Source organism: Hakea prostrata, chromosome 1 (genome assembly GCF_041222555.1).
Source record: "Hakea prostrata isolate BN-2017 chromosome 1, UWA_Hpros_2, whole genome shotgun sequence".
NCBI lineage: Eukaryota > Viridiplantae > Streptophyta > Magnoliopsida > Proteales > Proteaceae > Hakea > Hakea prostrata.
The window spans coordinates 66,999,330-67,020,142 of record NC_142600.1 but is presented as its reverse complement, the minus strand read 5'-3'; the positions used below and the strand labels follow the sequence as shown (position 1 = coordinate 67,020,142).

General features: G+C 36.1%; 2 protein-coding genes across 3 annotated transcripts; both read right to left on the bottom strand.

The window, feature by feature from the left end:
* Positions 1–2,261: 2,261 nt before the first annotated feature.
* LOC149029492 (WAT1-related protein At5g47470-like) lies at positions 2,262–5,073 on the bottom strand. The gene is made up of 7 exons (XM_089141899.1): positions 4,694–5,073; positions 4,548–4,613; positions 4,350–4,463; positions 3,339–3,552; positions 3,088–3,249; positions 2,734–2,885; positions 2,262–2,651 (listed from the first exon to the last, which is right to left on the bottom strand). The coding sequence occupies exons 1-7, from the start codon at positions 4,891–4,893 to the stop codon at positions 2,516–2,518; spliced, it is 1,044 nt and encodes a 347-aa protein (XP_088998025.1). The 5' UTR covers positions 4,894–5,073; the 3' UTR covers positions 2,262–2,515.
* Positions 5,074–11,110: 6,037 nt separating this feature from the next.
* On the bottom strand, positions 11,111–15,974 carry LOC149029491 (small ribosomal subunit protein uS8z/uS8w-like). 2 transcript variants are annotated; one of them, XM_089141898.1, is made up of 5 exons: positions 15,873–15,958; positions 12,210–12,283; positions 11,933–12,082; positions 11,639–11,799; positions 11,111–11,396 (listed from the first exon to the last, which is right to left on the bottom strand). In XM_089141898.1, exons 3-5 carry the CDS (start codon positions 12,063–12,065, stop codon positions 11,298–11,300), a joined length of 393 nt encoding a protein of 130 aa, XP_088998024.1. In that variant the 5' UTR covers positions 12,066–12,082; positions 12,210–12,283; positions 15,873–15,958; the 3' UTR covers positions 11,111–11,297. The 2 variants fall into 2 exon arrangements, with proteins under 2 accessions (XP_088998024.1, XP_088998023.1); XM_089141897.1 differs by lacking the exon at positions 12,210–12,283 and having other exon boundaries at positions 15,873–15,974.
* Between the last annotated feature and the right edge of the window lie 4,839 nt (positions 15,975–20,813).

The window sequence follows — 20,813 nt, the reverse complement described above, 5'->3', positions numbered from 1 at the left end:
AAAAAACCAATAGGTTGTAAATGGGTATTTAAAACTAAAAAAGATTCATTAGTCAACATTAAGCGATACAAGACCCAACTAGTTGCAAAGGGATTCACACAAAGCGAATGCATTGACTATAAGGAGACATTCTCTCCCGTGTCAAAGAAGGATTCCTTCTGCATCATTGTGGTGTTAGTTGCCCATTTTGATTTAGATTTACATCATATGGATATGAAAACAACTTTTCTCAATGGAGATTTGCATGAGGAGGTATACATGAAACAACCTAATGAGTTCATTTTGAGTAGTGGTGAACAATTGGTTTGTAAACTTAGGAGATCCATTTATGAACTTAAGCAGGCGGCTCAACAGTGGTATTCAAGATTTCATGATGTGATCTCTTCATTTGGTTTTAAAGAGAATATTATGGATCAATGTATATATCACAATGTCATTGGGAGCAAAATCATCTTTCTTGTATTATATGTAGATGATATTCTACTTGCAACCAACGACTTAGAGTTGCTACATGAGGTGAAAAGCTTTCTATCTCAAAATTTTGATATGAAAGATATGGGTGAGGCATCTTATGTCATTGGGATTAAGATCTATAAGGATAGGTCCCGACATGTTTTGGGACTATTTCAAGAAGCCTATATAAACAAAGTTCTTGACAAATTTAGGATGAAAGATTGTTCACCAAGTGTTACACCCATTGTTAAGGGTGATAGGTTCCATTTGAACTAGTGTCTAAAGTTGGAAATTGAAAAAGATCAAATAGCAAACATTCCATATGCTTCCATAGTGCGAAGCTTGATGTATGCACAAGTCTTTACGAGACTTGATATTGCTTTTGCAGTTGGAATGTTAGGGAGATATCAAAGTAATCCCGACCTGGATCATTGGAAAGCTATAAAGAAGGTCATGAGATACCTTCAAGGAACAAAAGAGTTGATGCTTACATATAGGTATTTCGATACTTTAGAAGTTATTGGATATTCGGACTCATATTTTGCGGGTTGTGTTGATTCACGTAAATCAACATCTGGCTATGTCTTTATGCTAGCTAGTGGGGGCCATATCATGGAGAAGTGCTAATCAAACTTTGGTTGCTACTTCTACTATGGAAGTTGAGTTTCTATCCTGTTTTGATGCTACTGTGTAGGGAATATGGTTGAGGAACTTCATTTATGAGCTAAGAGTTGTTGAGCCTATTTTTAGGCCAATGAAGTTATACTGTGATAATATTGTTGCAGTGTTCTTTGCTAAGAATAATAAGAGTGAAAGTTGAAGTAAACATATTGACATTAAATACTTAGCAATGAGAGAGCACATTTAAAGCTAAGGAAGTGCTCATAAAACACATAAAGATTGACCTGATGATTGCTGATCCGTTGACAAAGGCCATGCCACCTAGAGCTTTTGAGGATCATGTTGTCCATTTGAGAATGTGGGAAGATTTATTTTCATTAAAGGTAATCATTACACATTCGATGTAATTACTGTTATGTAGTTTGTTTCTCATTCCCATTGTATACATTTATGTTGAGATAACAAACATGTTGTTGGACTAGGAATAACATATGAGGTTTATTCATAAAGTTGGGTTTATGCAGGAAAAGAAAGATTATATTGTAATACATGAAAGGTATCGCCTGAGTCAAAGGTGTCTACTGCTATGATTCGTATGGTTCTATTTTTCTATTTGAATATTAAGAATTAAGATATAATATTGTTTGGGCCAAGTGGGAGAATGATAGATTTTATTTATAATAAATAAATAAATATTAAAGATTTTAACTTCTCATAATTATGATGTGGTTCAAATATTCTTGATAATTACAACTTAGTTCAAGGTAACAGCCTTGATAACTATTTGGCGGTTACTGGAAGGTGTTTGATGGGAACATCGTTTCTACAGGGCTCATAACTGAACCAGTATTCTGAGAAGAAAACATTACGGTAATTTTCTGTGAACTCTGGTCCTCGATTTTGTTAGCAAGAATAATTCCATGTCTCTCCATCATTCAGTTGCTAAGGAAAAACTGGAAGAACTGGATTTCTTCGACAACGCAAACGACGACCTTCTCAGAGAGGAACTCGCAAACAACTTCTAGAAACAAGTTTTCATGGCTGGAGGTAAGTACTTTATCCTGTCTTCTGCATTATTGAACTAAGAACATGACTAGTTAGGTTCTTGAGTTCAATGTTAATTAAATTGAGTACTCTATAGTAGCTCTTACATATATAACTATATATTTCTAGCTACTTACCAGAAATCAGGAACTTATATCCTTTTTGCAAAGATTCAGAGTACAGAGACTTCTTATCACATATGCTAGCACTAGACTTAGATCAAAGCTACTGCACTTGTGTACCAGCTACTGATGAACCTTTCTAATCTCTGTTTTCTAATATGTTTCTTTCTTTTCATCAAAAAAGAAAATGAAAAGAAAAACAAGCAAAAAAAACTCCATTTGTGGAGAAAAGCCTTAAAATCAAATATGATACAAAGCAGAGGATGAAGTGAATGTCAACTTAAGAGAGGCATTTCTGGGTCAATAGTTTTTGTTGTATTATTATCATTCTCCATGGAGATACGATCTTCATTCTTCTTGGCCCATAAGCACAAATAGAGGCCACTGAACATAAGCAGCATTCCAGCAAGGCTGCAATGTCCAAGGAGTGACTCATGTCAGGTCTCACATGTATTTTAGTGAGAAAATATGAAGGGAAATAACTTAGTGATACCTTCCAATGGTCATGGATTCTCCCATGGTGATCCAAGAGATTATAAGTGAGAATACAGTTCCAATGGGGCTAAACATGGAGATAAATACAGGCCCTCTTTTTCTCATTGCCCAGGTACTGAAGCTTGTGGAGGCTCCACCGACAATTCCTCCCTATAAATCTAAACCATTAGTCTAAATGGAAGTAGAATAAAATAAATAAATTTACTTAGCAAAGCATACAATGTTAAATCTCGGTCGAGATTTCTTCGAAATTCGACTTGATAGTCCTATGCATTAACTGAAGCAATTTCCAACAAAGACCCCTTCGACTTCATTGAAAATGACTTATGGGGGAAAGTTAGATAACACTTACTAGCAGGGCAGCCCCAATAAGGATTCGAATATCCATGGATGGCAAACCAAAGTCAAACTTATGTTCTTGAATCAACTGTATTGTTCCACTAAGAATGGCAGCAAACAGGGACGTACAAGCACACAAGGATATGGGTGCAGGAAAAACGTTCATGACATGAGCCTGTGGACAAAACTAGCAAGTGAGGACACCAATTTAAACAAGAAACTTAATAATAAAAAAAAATAAAAATGAAATGAAGCTAATTTTACCTGCAAAACAACTGAACATGAGAGTACAAAAACTGCAGCAATGAGATACAAGCAACCAATGACCTTCCCTGTATCAAGATTTGCAAGTGCCACTGATGCCTCTGTAGTCTCAGGGCTGTGAAAGTAGCTCAGAGCTAACGCTCCCATGATGCAACCAAGTGTCCCTACAATCTTGGCTTTAGTATATATGCACTTGGGCTTTACTTTTTCTAAACTGCAAGCAAGAGCAAAAGAACTTCACCAAAAGGAAAAAAAAAAAAAAAGGAAGAGAAGAAGAAGATCTGTGTCCATAAAGATAAAGATTGCGGGGTTGCTTAACACTTTGTTGTACCTATGTATCCCTTTCCTCTCCTCAATATGAAATAACATATTTGTTCATACTAAAAAAGAATGAGCAAATTGCACTGGCACCCCAAAATGGAGGCCTTAAAACACTGACACCTTACTTTATGTTTAAAAAGCACATAGACTCCAAAATTAGATTTTTATTGGTTGATTTTTTGAAAATAAACAATAATTTAACTGTTTTCGACAGCTTTAGGATTAACTCAGTGGAGCTTGGTTTATTTGACAAGATGTAAAGCTTAAATTTGAATTCTAACTTAGAATAGGCTGAACGAGTTTGCAATAGTCTAAAAAACGATCCAACCGAACCCAAACCCGAACTGTATCAACTTTATACCGACATTTCACTACTGCCTCGCCGTTACGTTCAGTGCTTTTAACCAAAACCAAAATTGACCCGGACCAAACCATTGACATCATATGGGAGGAAAAGAGATATACTGCTGGGGTCCTAACATATGCTATTTGCTCGGTTGAAGAACAAAATTCTTTTCGCTTTTTTTTCTTCTTTCTCCTGAAAAGAAGGAATTCTATCCTTAAAAAAGTTGATCGGTCGCTTTTGCCATTCCCAAGATTGGTAGCCCTCCTTCAAACATTCACTTGGCTATGGCCTTGCCTGTAATAATCAAAATTCAAAGTAAAGATCGAGAAGGGTATAATTGGTACCCGAGTAACCAGGCAATGAGGAAGATGAATCCTGGACCAAGGTTAGGCATGGCAGTAGCCACTGAAGGGGAGGTTCTCCTAACCCCCATAAGCATCAGAGCTTGGAACAATACCCTGAAAATCAATTGAACACCATAAATATGAAAATCCAACTTGGATCATTTCTCTCTTTCATATTCAAATTTCATCACTGCTTACCCTCCACAGGAAACCAACAGCAACTGAATTATCAACTGTAGAGTTAATTTCTTGGGCCAGTTCTTCCTGCATGATCAAGACCAAAAAAAATAAGTCATTTCTCTTAACTAATCTTCTTGTAAGGTTAATTTAGTTCATTGGCTAACCTTTCAAAGCAAATAGCAAAAGGGAGAAGGATGAAGACGGTAGTAATGCTTCCATAGATGATGAAGAAGAGAGGACCAACACCAATAGACAAGAGATGGCTCGTAAACACTGCATAGAATCCATAAGTGGCTTGAACGCTAACCAAACCTACTATAAGACCAATTTCCTCGAGGAATTCACCACCGGAGAGCCCAAACATTTCTTTCTAGATTCTGGGTCTCTGGCGACAAAGACGGTTCTGCTTCTCAACTTCAAGCAGAACCCTCTTTCTTTCTCCTCCGCTTCAGCTTCTTCTGCTTCTGCTTCTCTCTTTCTCCTTTTTCTCTCTTTGTGTCGTGTGGGTCTTGTGCGGTTTTGGGTGCAAGGGTATATGTAAACTACCGTTCACGGCCTTCCTTCCATTTCTACCAGTCTTTCTCCTACTTAACCGCTTGATATTAACGTTTCGTTGTTTCTTTCTCTCTTTTCAACTTCGTAGGCCTTACTCTTGTATCAGTCAATATAGTGGTTGATGCAACGTGTTTAGCAGTTATTGAGACTTTTTTTTTGTTTTTTTTTGGTAAATACAGTTATTGAGACTTGAGAGGTTAATAAATTCTTACTTCTCCTTAATCTATGGTTACTTGTATAAGTCTAAGAGACTGTAATTACATGCTACTTTTAAATTACAAATTGCACACTATTAAAGTTACAAGTTGTACGTTCATAACTTTCCATCCAAGATTATGTTAAGTCACGAGTGAAATGTCTATATTACTCTCATTAGGGTATAATGATCATATTACCCTCAGTTTATATCTGAATGTGTAATTACTCAAATATCCTCTTGATGTTAAATTACGTAAATACCCCCATACAATACAGCTCATTTTAAAATTTCATATTTAATTACTCAAATACCCTTTGGAGGGTAAATTACCGAAATAAGAAATTGGTGAATTTAGGTTGATTTGGCAAAGAGGAGGGATTTGGGAAAGAATTCAAGAGTGGAATCTGTTGTATCTGCAAATTCACACTTGGGGTTTCGATTTTGGTTTTGAAGCTTGAATTATCGTTTGGGGTTTCAGTTTTGGTTTTGACGCCTGAATCTGTTTGCTGCTACTACCTAAGACTTGATAGTGTATTCTGCGGGGCTCAATTCACATCGAGCATGGTTTGATGAGGTTGTGGTGATATACTGAGGCTAGCTTCGGAGGGTTCAAAGACTATGACAATGGCGTTTGATCATCTGCATTGGGCAATCCACCCTTCCATTCCATGACTTGATCATCATCTCCACCATCGATGCCTCTTTCGAAGTTGTTCCTTACTTTCCTTCCAACCTACCTACCGCCCTTTTTACCAGAACCGAACATGGTTTGGAACCCTGTGCTCCCGCAATCAGTTCAGCCGGCAGGGGTGGAGTAACTTAGTGCAACATGGCAAATTTCATTGAGAGGAATCAGCAAAGAAAAGAAAAAGGGGTCAACATCAACATGTGTATTTGAGAGATTGTCCTCGGGCGGAGGAGTGTCCACATAAGTTCGTTGAGGTGTCTACGGGGCTCAATTCACATCGAGCATGGTTTGATGAGGTTGTGGTGATATACTGAGGCTAGCTTCGGAGGGTTCAAAGACTATGACAATGGCGTTTGATCATTTGCATTGGGCAATCCACCCTTCCATTCCATGACTTGATCATCATCTCCACCATTGATGCCTCTTTCGAAGTTGTTCCTTTGCACTTCTTCTTCCTTACTCCTGCAGTCTTTTGCTTCCCAAATTTTGATATTAATAATAATCAATCAATCAAATGTGAGGTAGTAATATTAGGTAGTAGCAGAGCAAAGAGAGAAAGCACCAGTTGGTGATAATCAAAGGAATTAGGGTTTTCCAAAGCCACGGATCCATGTGTAGAGGAAAGCTTGAAAATTTAGGAAGATTAACAGGTAAACATGTTAATTAATTACTTGAAAACAAAGAAACTGAGATTAAGAAGACGATTTAAGGGAGACGGCTACAGACTTCAGTTGAGACACGAGGCATTTAGGTTGAGTGAAGACAATGAGTGAATTTAAGATGTGGGTATTTAGGTAATTTATCTTTCTAGGGGTTTTTGAGTAATTGAACGTGGAAATTTGAAATAAGGTGTATGAGGGTATTTAAATAATTTACATTCAAAAGGGTATTTAAGTAAATGAATGTTTCAAATTCAAAATGAGGTGTATGGGGATAGTTATGTCATTTGACTTTAATAAATGTAATATGGACATTTCACTCATGAGTTAATAGATTTTTAAATGAAATGTTAAGAGTGTGCAACTTGTAATTTTGGAGTGTGCAATTTGTAATTTATGGCACTAAAGCATGCAATCTAGAGTTCAAACCACACTAAGGCTGTGTTTGTTTGCAGGAATAAACTGTGGTGGATAAAAATGGTGGGAAAGTTGTATTTGATTTCCATAAATATTTACCTATTTGGTTGCTTGGGGTGGGAAACTCACCCGACAACTTTGACCACCGTGGAATCCCTATCGAGACTCATTTTTCTCACCCCAGGCCCTCTCAAAACCCCACGAATTTGATGGGATTTTGAGGGAAAATGGGGGAGAGTTGAGAAGACTTTGCCAGGAGATTTGCAACCATTTGGCGAGAGCTACGGTGGAGATAACAGATGATGGAGGAGGTGGCTGGCGGCAGAGGCAGATGGCAGATGGCAGATGGCAGCATCTCCTCTTGGTCTCAGTTGGACGGCATTGGCAGATTTTGAAGCAGAGATAATCTGCCGGCGAGTTGATTTCCACGTTTTCAGGTTGAGCTGAATCTCAGATCCACCTTTGATTTCTCTAATCACCACGTAGCAGTGTCGGAATCGCCAGTGGCCGGCGGTATTGAAGGAAGAAGAAGAAGAAGAGAGAGAAGAGAACCCAGCGGCGGCAGTCCAAAACAGCTCCACCAACTACACTACTGTCATATATACCACCACCGTGAGCGCGCGCACAGAACGGAGAGCATACAGAGAGAGAGAGAGCGAGCAAAGCACATATTACCACCACACGCACAGAGAGAAGAACATGTTGTTTATAAAAATAAAAATAAATAATAATGATAATATATCTTTAATCTAAAATATTTTTACCATCCCATCCAATCAAACAAGTATTGGGGTGGAAAAGTGTAGTCACCCATTATTTTTCCAAACTTTACTATTCTGTTCCCCACCCCATTAGCATATAGGACCCACAAGTACAACTTTTCCACCTCTGTTTTCCAAGCAAACAAACGCAGCCTAAAGTAATTTACTCTAAATCTAATTTATTACTTATACATAATGTGTCACTTGTCATGCATCTAGAGTGTTAGTGAACTTCAAAGAGTCCCACACCTACTCTTCCACAGCAACTCGCAACAAATGAATATGAAGGCTTGCACCTCAAGTAACACGCTTCAAGATGACTCAATCGAACCTGGAGATCACGAAACCTTCATGAAAAGGAACTCTATCTTAGGCCTTTTTGTATTCAAAGAGTTGTAACACAGTAGAATACTTTCGGAACATCTCTTTCTAAATTATCTACATCTCAGTTATACAGTAATATAGAAAACTAGAAAACAAAAACACCTTTACCTTTACTCCTTTAGTCCTCTCTCGCTCTTTTACTTTCCCTCTTCACATAAAATATCAGTTTTAACATGATTTTAGATCGTTTTCCTCTCTCAACAATTTCTTCTCCATTCAACTCATGGAGAACAATTACCTGATGTGGATCATATAAAACATCGGTTTTAACATCGAGCATCAGGACTTGCCTAAATAATTTTGATTTGTTTCCCTATGAAGAATTGGATTTTTAACTTTGTGACATTTTTTGGCTCTTGAGTTTGACAGCAAATTGTGTCCGCTTGTGATGCTGGAGAACCAATAAACATGGCAACGTAATGGGGCCAGCTCTGTCGTATCAGTCTAGCTTTCCATTTGGCTTCTCATTTCATCTAGCTTTCTCTTTTGATTTTGTAGCTGTGGTGTTTGTTTCTGCTTTCATTATTGAGATTTGTTTCTCTGATTGATGCTCCTTGGGGTGTTCTTCATTTGCAGAGTTTCTGGTTTTTCGTTTTCATGATCTTTGCTCAATCCTGATCTTCTTCTGTTTCCAAACTCATTTTGCATTCCAGACCCTTGAGTTTGTTGGGAGATGTTAAGGAGATTACATAGTTGCACCTGATATAGGTTTTTTCTTGTATGCCCCATATGGGTAAATTATTAGTGTTCATTTGCAATAAATAATGACAGTTGTGAGCGGTTGGGTTCATTGATTGCATTTTTTTTTTTTTGGAGTAAGCATTGATTGCATTTGATTAACACATATTGTGAGATTTGGGTTTTATGTCTGAGTTTAGATCTTTCATTCGCAATGGTAGAAAATTGAATTATCTTTTGAATAGTGATAAGTAAGGGTGTAAATGGATAACCAAAATCCGCTTCCAAATTCACATATGCATCCGTTTAGGAGTATCCGAATTTGTCTGATTACTAATAGGATGCGGACATGGTATACCCCTTTCTTATTGATTATTATCCGTCCGATAAATTATCCGATTAAGTTACTTATTTAGATTTATTTTTCTTATTTTTATCAATTTTTTACCTGTGAGACGTGACTTATTTTCTAGATTTTTTACTAAAATAATTACCAAAGTTGCTAAATTCTTAAATCTCAAAACTAGCCCTCACAAATAAAAGGGTAAATATGTAAACAGGTAGTCGAAAACTTATTTTCACTCTGTATTCAATGCCCATTTAGAAGAATATACTTAAAAAATAATTATCTGATTATCATCCGAATCGACTGAATCCGTCCGAAAATCGATAGGATATTATCCGAATCTGTCCGAATAATAGGATGCATATATAGTATTAACACTATCCGATCCGAATCCAGTTCGTTTACAACCCTAGTGATAAGGTGGATCGAAGATGAGCTCCCTCTTTGTATTAACATATGGAGTTACTGTTGGATTGTTGGGTCTGGCTTCTCAAAACTTTGACTTTAACCCTAAGTATCCTTGGCTAAATTGGGTTAGACACTTAATCTTATCCTAATTTGACCTTGATACAAAACATAAAACAATAAAACAATACATAATACCATATTATTTCCCTACTTTCACCAAAAAGCGTAGTCAAATATTCAATCTTAATCTGGCGCTAACCCGCTTCTAAATCAAAACTCTTAAGTCCAAGCTTTGTATAGGCTTAAGATGAATATGTATAAGTCTAAGCTATCAAGGCCAAACTTACACCACATTTGCAAGGGATAATAGAAATGTGGAACATGAATATTATTGGTCCCCTTTGAGGTTAAAGCAATTCGTCTTCTATCTCTCTAGAAGATATGCAATTCGTCTTCTCTCTCTCTAGAAGATATGAAAACTTCAAAGAGGGAAAATCTCTCAATGCTTTTATGGTGATTTTTTTATGTGAAATGTTGACTTGTTCACGCACTTAACTCCTAAATCTGGACATGAGGAAATTGATATCTGCTTGATTTTGAAACATAGTACTTTGAAGCTTGATGCTCTTTCCTTTTGTCTTCAGCAGATTCTAAGGATCAACAATTCATTATAAAAGGTAGTATCATTTCATTTCATTTCATCTCCTCAATGCCGTTCTAGAATGAAATTCCTTGAAAGCTACAAATGAAATTGTTTGATGCCAGATTTGCCGGGGGACCAACAATTATTAAAAAACAAATGAAGCACATCACTTCGTCAATATGGTCATACGAAAATACAAAACTGTCACTTCTTTTTTTGGTTAAGAGAGAAAAAAGTCATAAAGAAAACCTGTATTCAATGGTGGGTGTTGTTTTGGATATATTTGAGATTTTGAGTGCGATTCAAAAGAATCCCCTGTGATGCATGACAGATTCTACTCAACGGAGGAGGTTCACTGATATCATTTTTTTAAGTTCAAGAAGTCTCAATCCACCATGCAGGATCGATGAGGAATCAATCGCCAATAATTTTATGATTCAGTTAATCAAATATTGATTCCTTTCAAACCAATTGAACTAGTGTAAATTCAGGTGAAATTTTGATTGTCATGGGAATTTCTACTTTGGTTGGGTTCCACAGGAGAGCCAAGATTTCTTTAACTGATGAGATTGAGAAAAAACACTGCTGGGTCAAGAGAGAGGAGCCTGAAGACAAAGGAGTTTTGCCAGTTTAAGTGACCCATCCAAAGTTGGTCACCAGAAATAAATATAAATAAGAATTTATAATCAGGAATCAACCTTTCTGGGCTTGAAGCAGGAACCATTTGCCCATCAAAACTAGTTTGATCCACAAGGAATCAAAGAAAGAAAGAAAGAAAAAGAAAAAAAAACCAATCAACCAGGCAGTTCTAATAAAATGATTTTTGCAAATGCAGATGCAAAATGCAAAATTTTCTTCAGGGAAAAAATTACTTCAGCATTAAAACATTCTCAAACTAAGACCAAAACAAGCCAGTGAATCCAACCAAAATAAGATGAAGATCCTTGAAGTACAATATTCCAAAAATGCAACAAAAAATAACTCTTATAGAACTAAGAACAGAAAATCCGGTTCTGAAGGAAAGCTCTGCTTAGTAGAAGAAACCAAGTACTTTGCCACCAACATTCTTTCTTCGAGCCTCTTCATGATCCATGATACCCGCAGATGTTGTCAGAACAATATATCCAAACTGCAGGATCGTGTAAAAAGATAAATATTGTTCAGAGAATTCTAATCGAAATTTTAAACAATAAATTAGATCTTAATCAATAATAAGAAGCATCATCCCAACTAAATGGGGTCAGCAAAATATTAGATCTTAACCAGAAGCAAAAAAATCAATATGTATGACACCACATGGCTCTTGGGGGACAAGGAATATCAATGAAAACAAGGACATATGTCTTCTTAATAAGTGAATCTCATACGAACCTGTCTTGACGGAAGTAACCTAGCAGTCCAGTTTTCAATTTCTTGGACAGCCACATCAAAACGGGGACTAATGACCCCACACTTGTTCAATCTTCCATTAAGTTCAACCACAATTTTGCCAGACCTATGGTCATCGACATACTCAAACTCTCCAATATAGCCTGTAAAATGAAATTATGGAAAAAAAAAAAAAAAGCGGGAACCCAATAAATTAAAATGTAAAATGGTTCAGAAGACAATGAATTCCAGAGGGGGGGGGGAATCTAGAAAAGAAGAGTGGGAGCTCATTCCAACCATGCTTCTGCATGACCATAAGCAACTTGATGACCACTTTTGAGGATGGTCTGATCATGACCTGCCTCTTTCCCCGCTTTTCAGCATTGTACATGCTTTTAAGCGCATCGTTTAAAACACTGATTCTCACCATCTTCACAAAGCTTGTTCCTGCAAGTGGAAATAGCAGGCACTGAATGCATTTCGAAAATTTCATGAAAAAATGAGTTTTCTTTCACAAACAGGATAATAAGAATACTATGATGCTAGAATCATAGAGAATATTTCAAAGTCGTACTTGTGTATGTTTCTTTGTTGCTAAATAAGAGTTTTACCAGTGAAATTTGACTCAATGCTGTTGCTTCATATACTCTAAAGACCATGCAGAACAATATAATATCAATTTATTTCCAGTACAAATAAGTTGAAAGATTCAGGCATTCTAGATCTAGCAGAATCTTTTTTTAATGGAACAAGCCTAAGGAGAATCATATTAGATAATACTTTTCAGAATGACCACAAGGAGAATCATCAAATACTAGAGGCCTCATCAACAAACAAATACTACATGAAGCTCTAAGTAAACACACAGACAAGACATACAACCTATAAAAGAAAGGTTTGACATATTTATCAAAAGGAGAAAGTTTTTTGAGAGAAGGGAAACGATCATATGAAATTGGAAGTACTTTTTCTTATGCCAATAGCAAGATTATGAGTTGCAAATCCCAATTGTAATCATGCATTAACATGATGCTGCAAGGGCATGTTTGGACTTTAGGTAAACAATTACAATAATTCCACAACCCATATGATGAACTTTCTACATACACAGCTTGCATGGTGGAAAGTAAATCAAGCAGTGTTTGGTAAATTATTCAAGGCCAAAAATGTCGGAGACTACCAGATTAGACTAAATAAACGACTAAAAAGACTAAGTTGGGAGCATTTCCCCAAAACTATACAAAGATAATATAAGAAGAAATACAGTAAGGGGTTCCCAACAAAAGCAACTTAGAATAACAGATTCAGTCCAAACTAAAATGAAACTTTTGAGAAAGGCAATGTAGATGAAATTCCTGTATATCGAAATATCATAAAGGGAGGGACATTTATGTTCAAACTCAAGAATTTCGAAGCCCCGTATAACTAAAATGAAGCCTAAACCTAAACTTTTCAAGGGAAATAAGGGGAATCTGCCAAATCTGAACTTTTAAACAGAGCAATCCCGAATTACCTTGCGACCCAAAAATGTGTCAATCTCTGTTTGTAAAATATAAAGAGGCCTAACTTTCCCTTTCACTTTAAGCCAATCACATTGCGAATCAGATAATCAGAAGTTGCAGAAGACGGTTTATTACTCTTAATGATGCAGCCTCAAGTGAACGAGAGTTGGTTCTTCTAAGATCTTTAGATAATCAGCAGGGAATAAACTACGGTTTCATGATTAGGGTATGGGGATCTAGGACTAAAATTTTAAAGTTTTACAGTTATGGCTCTAGGGATCTAGGATTAGGGTTTCACACTTTTAGCTTAGGGTTTGGGAATCTAGGGGAGAAAGGAACTAGGGTTTAGGATAGGGCTTGAGAATTCAGGGCAGCTAAAGAATTAGGGTTTGGGAATTCTGGGCAGCACAGGAATTAAGGTCTAGAATAGGGTTGGGGAATTTTTGGCAGCAAAGGAATTGGGGTTTAGACTAGGGTTTGGTTGGTCCAATTGGGCTAAAATTGGGATGGAAGGTTACTAGGGATGGGGGGATAAAGTTCTTAAAGTCTGGCACAGAATTGAAGTAAAAACCAGGTGCCTAGTACCAATAAGCCTATACTCCTAATCTGAAGAGAGATGGCGGGATGTGGTCCGCATGAAGCTTTCCGACAGTATTCTAGGCAGATGATGGCTATTTGAAAATAATGTTGCTATCACCAGCAAGGAAAACAAGAGCATGTTTGAACACCAGCCAGAGTCAGAAGATTGTTTCCCTACCTCTCAACCTTCTAGAAAAAGTTCTCAAGACTAACCAGAAGGGTGCCAGTACAAACTAGCCAGTCCTAGTGGTCCCACCCAAGAAGACACAAGGCCTCATCAAGGACTTCAAAAAGCATTGAACTAGGACAAGGAAACTCCAACCATTCATCAGGGATGAAAGAATTCAAGAAGGGGACAGCTGATGCAACCAGGTCCAAACCCCTCAAGGAACCATTAAAGATTGACCCTGGATCCAAGCCAATTGGCACATCAAAGGGCTGGCCGAACCTTAGAAGGGTATTTTGGATGTTCCCAAAGCCCTTTTACCACTAAAGGGGTTCAGTAATTTCATTGATACTTTCAGGAGTCCGCATTTACTTTTTGTTTTTCAATTGGCAGTCAGAATTGAAGTCCCAGCTAGAAACCAATTTTCAAGTAGGATTCCCACTGGATGATTTTTATTTAATTTGCAAGTTATTTTTGACTTAGGAGATCTTTAGAAGACTACTTCTTAATTTGTTATCAAATTGTTGAGTTGTAAGTAGAGTCCCAATCCAAAAAGGATTCCTAGATAGAGTCCTAGGGTCACTCCTTCAATGTAATGAGGCTATATAAAGGCTCTGTACCTTGTTTTGAGATTAGACTGGAATAATAAATTGCGAGCATTAAAGGCATTGGAGTACTGGGTTCCAAGAGGGATCCCCATGGCTGAGCGTGTGAGAATTCTGCCATTGTTCCTCTTCTTCAAGTTCGACAGAAGCCTAAGAGTGAATCAGTCCACTCCCTACAAGTACAACCCCCCCCCCCCCAAAAAAAAAAAAAAAAAAATTCCAAAGCCAAAACCCATTTAGGACTAGTATCCCTACCCCTTATCCTACCTTCGATCCTAACCCCAGCCCTAAGAGTCCTAAACCCTATAGGAGACCTAATTCTACTTGGAAAAATATAATTCTCTCAAGTTTCCAGACCTAATCCTAACCTAAACATAACCCTAGGCCTCCCCACACCTAGATCCAAGCATTGGAACCCAATCAGACCTAACCGTCCGGTTCGTTGAGGGTATTGAGAGTGAAATAGCTGCTCTCCTCTGAGTTTCAACTCAAAACAGCAAGGAACTAAACCTTAGTTTGTCGTGGTTCAATTTGAGAGGATCCTACAGACTGACCTAGACCCTGGGTTACATCAGGTGCAGTGCTACATTATCAAAGAGGATGTCTAGGTTTGCTCCAGAGTTGGATGTATTGCACTGTTTTGAGTCTTATGTCTCACTAAAATCTTGATTTCTTGGGTTATTGGATCTAAGTTGTTTAGGAAAAGATGATATCATTTTTTGTATTTATTGTATACACACGTAATAGAATTCATTGATGATTGATCCAATTCCTATTAACAAAACATAAATTTGCTCTCTAAAGTTTCAAAATCCAATTAATTACAATTTTTGAAGGGAGCTATTAGTTAGTCGAAGTATACTCTTTTTAAATATGTTTGATGTAAGCGTTATAAATCAAACATATTAAAAACCAATGTAATCTTATAGGATACAAGAGGAGGCGGACTTCGGCTACCAATTTGCAGGTCTATACTTAATATACCGTTCGATCCTGTAAATAACCATCGACACGACTAAAAGCTATGTAAGAAAGGAAGTAAAACGAACCAAGGGTGACCTAGTATTAACTCAGCATTTTCGCACATAAAACTTCACCAGTACAGAACACTCTAGGCACAAACCCACCAAAACGAACAAGCAAAAGCACAAACTAGGGGCGATGTGAAGATTCACTAGACTAATATAATTAAGTAATCTTAAGGAATGCAGGTGAGAATATACAACGAATCCGCTAGTTCCTCCAGATGGAGAAGAGACAACTCGGGAAGACGAAACAAATATAAGGAATTGAGAGAAAACGTACCTGCGTCAACCTACACGAGCAAAACGGAATGCAAAGATAAAACAAAACTCAGATTAACCATTTAAGGTTTGAAATCATACCTGTGAGCAGAAACCTGCTGCCGCCTCTCTAAGCGATTGGAAGGAAAAACTAGGTTCGAGCTTCGAGAGTAAATAAGGACAGCCTCTTTGGCCTACTTAGAGTCTTAGTGTTTCTAATGACTGAACTACCCTTATCTGCTGTTAGGTTTCTAGACCGGTTGCCAAGGTTTAAAGTATCCCACGATACCATACGATACTAGCCGATACGTATCCATATTTGACCCAACCGATACTGATACATCTCGATATGTCTCTCTATTAAATTACACTAAAATACATTAGCCAGAACGATAAATACTCGATACATCTCTTAAAATCACCTGACCGATACGATACTCGATACCGATACTTTAAACCTTGCCGGTTGCCCATTTGAATTTTGGGTTCAGGTTAGATTTTTATGTTTTTTTATTTTTTTAATAATAAAGATAAAATTTTATAGAAATCAAGCTTGGCTATATCCATTATCAATAATGAGACATGGTCTCATTGCAATAATATAGTCCTATATGTTCATTTGACAAACTAATAAACCAGTTTTTAGCTGCATCTTGTTTTAAGTTTCATACTTTTAATTTGGATGTGATTGGTATCATTATCGCCAAAATAAGGAAGATAGTGGGAGATAATTGAATGGTTTGTTTTCTTGTGGTAAGGATTTCTCTTAGTAAGTAATTACACCAAATATGCTTTAGCTGGACATCCTTTTTAATGCTCTTTGTATCACTTCCCAAGTGGCTTCCAGTAGATGCTTCAGCAGTTGTCATGATATGGTACATCTTTTTTATACATCTTTTGATTTTTCCATTCCACAGCAATCCTACGCTCCATCTATTGCCATTTAGTTTAGTATATAAACCTTCAACCTTATTTGTGCCATCTTTAGATATAGATCTGCTCATTGGTGGCTATCAAACCAAATTTGATGTCAAAGTTTGGAGTAAATCCAACTTGTGATTTTTAAGTTCGTAAATTCCATTTTGACCCATACATATGTCCTGCTCATAGAGAGATACAAAGGTGCTTACTTTTCATGTTTTTCTATTGATGTTCCATCATTACATCCAAGCTATGTCAATCAACTGCTACATTTTAAAGAGGCTGAACTTGAATGGGAAGTTCAACTTGAAACACACACACACAGAGTACAACCAAATAGCATAGGCAAGGCTTGGTTTGCATGAAAATATATGATTTGATAAACCAATTCTTAATTTTAAATCTCAACATCTTCTGATTTTACTTATGGAAACTAATAGAACAAAAATTCATCAAATGTAGTTGTTGAAAAAAAAAAAAAAACTGTAAATCATTCTTAAGTAAGATCTAAGTAAAAAATTATATAACAAGTAGAGTTAACTTATGTTTATATCAAAGCACCATCCTTCTCCTCATGGTCCCATGGCCACTACAACCTCCATTGCTACAAGAGTGGAGGCTGGAGCTCCCCAAACCTCCAAATTTTTTTTTAAGTTTCCCCTTGCCCTTCCATATTTTGTAAAATTTTCTAGACAGATCCCTATGTCTCTCTTTATATGTGGAAAATATCAGCACTATCCCCTCCCCAACATGTATAACATTTTGAACACCCAAAATTTATGGTTTGGATTGATTCCTCAATTCTATCTCTGCAAATCTCTCTTAGATTGTTGCAGATTGAGGGTCTTTGGTAAGTTGTAAGGAAATCATACTAAGGTAAAAACAAGGGAGAAGCCAAAATAGAGAATGGAAAAATATATTTAACTTCATAACATATTTAAAATTAATTCAAGATGACATTCAGCTAACCGAGTTGTTGCTTATGCACAGTTATGAGGACAAGGAAGGGTGATTAAGCATTCTCATACTAAGTATATCAGAAGAAATTACCTGAGATAATTGGCGCAACTTGTTCAGATGTTGAGTCCTGGCCTTGTTGTAGATATAATTTGGTGACTTAAATAGCCTTTGCAAAAAGGATACACGTGCAAATATTTAGCCCCATCATATTGAAGATGCCATAGCACATAACCATTGTTACTATTATGCCAACTCAATAAGTTCAGTCAATATCATATGAAGAAACAAGAATGGTAACGAAAATAACATTTTCCAGATGAATCATGGTTAGAACTATTCTAAAATATTTACATACAGGAGTCACATAAAAGAGGTGAAGCTGAAGGTTTTAAATAAAAGTACCATGTGGTGTTTTGTGTGAATTTATTTGAGTTTCAAGCCTCTAAATAGTAGAATTCTGTCCCTGAAGCAAAATGTATTGTAGAAATAGTTGAAGCAGCAGCAGAAGGAATGGCAAATGATGTAAAAGGTATAGAAAGTGCAAAAGGAGAAGGTTTGCAAAAATGTAGAAGGTACAGAAACAGAAAATATTGCACAAGATGTAGAAAGTGCAGCAATAGAAGGTACTACAGAAGCTTCATAAATAGATCAATTCAATCAACCAATCAAACTTCAACAAATGGAGGCACGGGGACAATTTTAATTTTCTACATAAAGGACAGAGCTATTTCAGGAACTAACATTTAAAATAGGGTAATTCTTCATCTGGACCCCCTAAGGTTTGGTCCAAGTCATTTTTAGTCCAATTTATGTTTTCTTTTGCATATGGCACCCCTTGTTTCAAAAATGATTAAATAAGGACAAACTTAACATAAACCGTTAATTAAAAAAAATTTGTAAAAAAAAAAACCTTGTTTTTTTCTTCAATTTATTTGTTTTAGTTTTTTTCTTTTATTTAATCTATCAAAACAAAAAATAATTTAAAAAAATAAATCGAAAATCAACCCAAAAAACGAGATAAGATGAGAAAAACTCAGGTAACAAGAAATGCTCAAACAACCATGGATTTTCTCTTCAGATTAAGGACGATGCCCAGATCAGGTAGATGGCGGCAGATCACCATGAAAGAGAACATGTTCTGAGAAATGGTTTCTCCTTTATTTAGTTTTTTTTTTTTTTTCAATTTATTTTTTTGTTTGAATCTCCTCCTAAATTCGTTGTTCCATTTTGATTTGGGAGCAATGGCGGCAGATCACCATGAAAGAGAACCTATTCTGAGAAATTGTTGAGACTTAAATCATTATTGAGATTTCAAGACTAGATTTTTAACAAATGTTTTGCGACATTGAAGAGGAAAACGGGGTAAAGGCTGTTTTTTTTTTATTCACGATGGAAACAAATCGCTGTTGATTGAGACTAAATTTTTAGCAAAGGTTTTGCGACATTGAAGGATTAGGTTTAAGAAGAGGAAGACGGACCGATTCAAAGTCCTGCAAAATCTGGGATATCAAGTTTAGGAAGAGGACCGGACCGATTCTGGCAAGTTTAGGAAGAGGAAAACGGGGTAAAGGTTGCTGATTCATGATGGAAACAAATTGTTGTTGATTGATCTCTCTTCTCTTCCATCTTCACCATTCTTTTGCTCAACGATTCTCTATGATCCTTAATAGAGCTTTTGATTTTGAAGAAGTTTTCTTTCGATTGGGATGAATGTTTTCCCCCTTTTTTGGATTTTTCTTTCTCTCATCGTTTGAGATTTGATTTTAAGATTACCTCTATCTAGTTTTTTTTGGCTTCCCTTCCTTATTGTTCTAAGTTCTCATTATGTTTATTTTTTAAGTTACTTGTTTGGTATGATGTGTTGTGATGAAGCTTATGTGGACCAAAGTTTTGGATCTGGGCATCGTCCTTGAATCTGAAGAGTTTAATCCTTGGCTGTTCAAGCATTTCTTGTTACCTGAGTTTTTCTCATCTTATCTCATTTTTTTGGTTGATTTTCGATTTATTTTTTTTTTTTAATTATTTTTTGTTTTGATAGATTAAATAAAAGAAAAAAACTAAAACAAATAAATTGAAAAAAAAAAACAAGGGCATTTTTGTCACAAAAATTATTAAACTAACTGTTTATGTTAAGTTTGTCCTTATTTAATCATTTTTTTTAAACCACAGGGGAGCCATATGCAAAAGAAAACATAAACTAGACTAAAAGTGACTTGGACCAAACCTCAAGGGTCCAGATGAAAATTACCCTTTAAAATATAAAGAACAAGTGATCATAAAAAGTATTTGGGTTAAATTCCACAGATTTGTATTTAGATGTACAAATTTAAAATAAAGAAACAACTAATAATTTTTGGAGCTCTTACAAGACAATTGGATCTCATATTTGTGACTTTAGGTGTTCATGCAATAGTAAGGAGCTGTAACATTGATGCTTATAGAATATCAAAAGTTTGACTCGGGATTTCTTATTATGACATTCCAGATTTTCAAGTTAGAACTAGAGGGTAGAACTTGGGTTATGGTGGAGGATCTGGGTGATCAAATATTATTTACTAACACAAAACTAATTCCACATCTATCTCTGTACATGACTGCTTTAGATCTAGAGGAAATTGTATATGCCTTACACCTTGTGAAAGTCCCCTCCATCTCAAACACAAATTAAAGGGAACATTTAGATAGTTTCAGATAACTGCGGCTAAGCTTTCATCTCAATTGACAAATAAATTTCGGTTGAAATTGGAGAAATTTCAAATCGAAACAAAACTAAAAAAAAAAAGGGTAAATATCACTTACTTCCCCTCTTAGCTGAACAAATAGCACTTACACCCCTTCTTAGTTGGATAATATCACTTACCTCCCCTCTTACCTAGCAAATATATCAAACACCTCCCCTCTGTTAACTTTTTCAGTTAAATTTAACTTTTACTATTAAATATTTTTCTAAAACCCTAAATTACCCTTGGATTAAAAATATTTTTTTATTTTAAACCCTAAATTATCTAATCACTCTAGCAGTTAAATATTAAATTACCCTCAATTAAAATAATTGTTAAAAACCAAAATACCATAGTTAAAACCCAAATTATCTTTAATTATTAAAAGCCCAATATATCAAAAAATTTATCAAACAATTAAAAAAAAAACCCAAAAGAGTAG